Source organism: Prunus avium, chromosome 6 (genome assembly GCF_965620075.1).
Source record: "Prunus avium chromosome 6, drPruAviu1.hap1.1, whole genome shotgun sequence".
Lineage (NCBI taxonomy): Eukaryota > Viridiplantae > Streptophyta > Magnoliopsida > Rosales > Rosaceae > Prunus > Prunus avium.
In genome coordinates this window covers 30,466,578-30,468,639 of record NC_142289.1, presented here as the reverse complement: position 1 = coordinate 30,468,639, position 2,062 = coordinate 30,466,578, and the positions used below count along the sequence as shown (strand labels likewise).

The window sequence follows — 2,062 nt, the reverse complement described above, 5'->3', positions numbered from 1 at the left end:
TTAGCTTATGATGTCAATCAACATTAATATACGTATTATCATATACTTGCAATAAAAATTATCTATAGTTTATATTTTTCATTTATGAATTCGTAAGAGCTTGTTAGGACCATTTCGGCTTAGTGAGAAGATGTGGGTTAAGGGATCGAAATTCCAAAACTGATTGAGGGAAAATGGAATTGCTGAAAATATATATAGGAGAGGAGGTAGCGTAGGTGAAGGTTAGAAGATGACTTCAAAAAAAAAAAAAAAAAAAAAAACACATCAACAAATCAACAATCATTTCAATATAATTACAAGGATTAGAATAATTTAGACTATCGCTTATATATAAATAAAAAGAAGAACACATCAACAAATATAATTGCAAGGAACCCAAAACATGTAAGAATTGAATATAAGAAGTCAACATAAAACATTTCCCATATTATTCCATCAATCTTGTTGTGGTCCACCAAGTCAGCTCAATATATATGTATATATAGAAACACCGATCAAAACCCTAGAAGAGAGGATAAGACTATAACGGTGCATTTGGATGGGGGAAATAAACTTGAGATTTGATATTGTCTTAGAATAAAGTTTTAGAAATTAACTAAACTTATAATTTGTTGATTATCAGGAGAATGAGAACCTAGATACTAATAACTCGAGATTTAGGAATCTCAGTTGGATCAAAATCATCCTTGGACTCCAATGCTTGCTTGGTTAGCCTAAGAAGACTCCCAGTGGCCAAAATAGCGTTGGGATTGATATCATGCATAGACCTGGCATACAAACTCCTACAAGCCTCACTGCCCTTATCAACCAACTCCTTGTTTTGGTTTGGACACAAAAGGCAGTGACCCAATATCCTCAAAATCGGTTGCATCAATTCCCATGGCAGAGGAATCCTCCCCTCCTTTTCTCCATTTCCATCCTCTTCTTTGCGTTCACTCCTACTGCTACAGCTACTACCAGTCATCTCCTTGTACATTTCACCGTCTTGGCCAGCCCAAATCCTACTAAACTCGCAAAATTCGATCTTCGACTGCACTGGCATTTCTTGTATCTTGCTGTAGTACAACTCCAGTGCAACCCCAACAATCCTAGCCCTCCTTGTGGACCTCACTGTACCGTAGGGTTCCAAACTTGGAGATATGACGGCCAAGTTTAGGCCTGTGGAGTTGTTTTTAGTGGGTGCATTGGTTTCATGGTAGAGACTGGGATGAGACAAGTCGGGGACACTGACGGTTATGGAGTGGCCAGAACGTGTTGTGGTTTCGTGGGCGTAGAGGGCTAAGAGGACGGCCTCAAAGCCGGCTAGGGGTACACGGAGGGCAACACGGGAGATGTAGATGCCCGCGATGATGGGAAGGAAGCGAAGGACGAGGAGTTGTAGGTCGGGATCGGAGGATTGGAAGGTGTCGTAGAGCCAGCGGCAGAGGTTGTTGTCGCCTGCACCGGAGTCTGGTTGGCGGAGAAGGGAGGAGATGTGGGAGGCTGTGTGGTCGTCATGGAGGAGGGAGCGGGCAGGGTTGGAGGAGGAGAAGAGGGAAGGAGGGAGGGAGGGGAGAATGGTTGAGAGGGATTGGATTGCTGATTGGGATTTGGAGAGGGATGAGTTATGTGATGAAGCTGAGGCTGAGACTGAAGCGGTAGTTGTTGGGGTTGGGGTGATGGTGGTGGTGGTGGTGGAATTGATGGTTTCTTGATCATCTTCTAGGGTGGAGGAAGTGGAGGGGTCGTCGGACATTGCTTGAGAGGGAGAGATAGATAGAAATTAAATGGGGAACGTTTCAAAGTAGGTTAAAATATATGTGATCTATATGGTCAGAGGAGATAATTGAGGGGAAGTTTCCTTTTTATGTTCTTTTTGGCCGATAATCGGGGAGGAGGAACAGGTGAACACCCTTCAAATAAAATTAAGAAATATTTATCCACTCGAACCGAAAATTATATGTAAAAAGGTGAGAATATGCTTTGGTTTCCTCCACCACCCACACAACAACCATCCAATTCCACATCACCAAACACCAAATTAATGGCTTCATTGCTCTCTTACATTATCGTGCCTCGCTCA

At 42.5% G+C, this 2,062-nt stretch overlaps 1 protein-coding gene across 1 annotated transcript; it reads right to left on the bottom strand.

The window, feature by feature from the left end:
- Positions 1-437: 437 nt before the first annotated feature.
- LOC110755340 (uncharacterized) lies at positions 438-1,789 on the bottom strand. The gene has a single exon (XM_021956515.2). The coding sequence runs from the start codon at positions 1,733-1,735 to the stop codon at positions 635-637; it is 1,101 nt and encodes a 366-aa protein (XP_021812207.2). The 5' UTR covers positions 1,736-1,789; the 3' UTR covers positions 438-634.
- Positions 1,790-2,062: the final 273 nt, after the last annotated feature.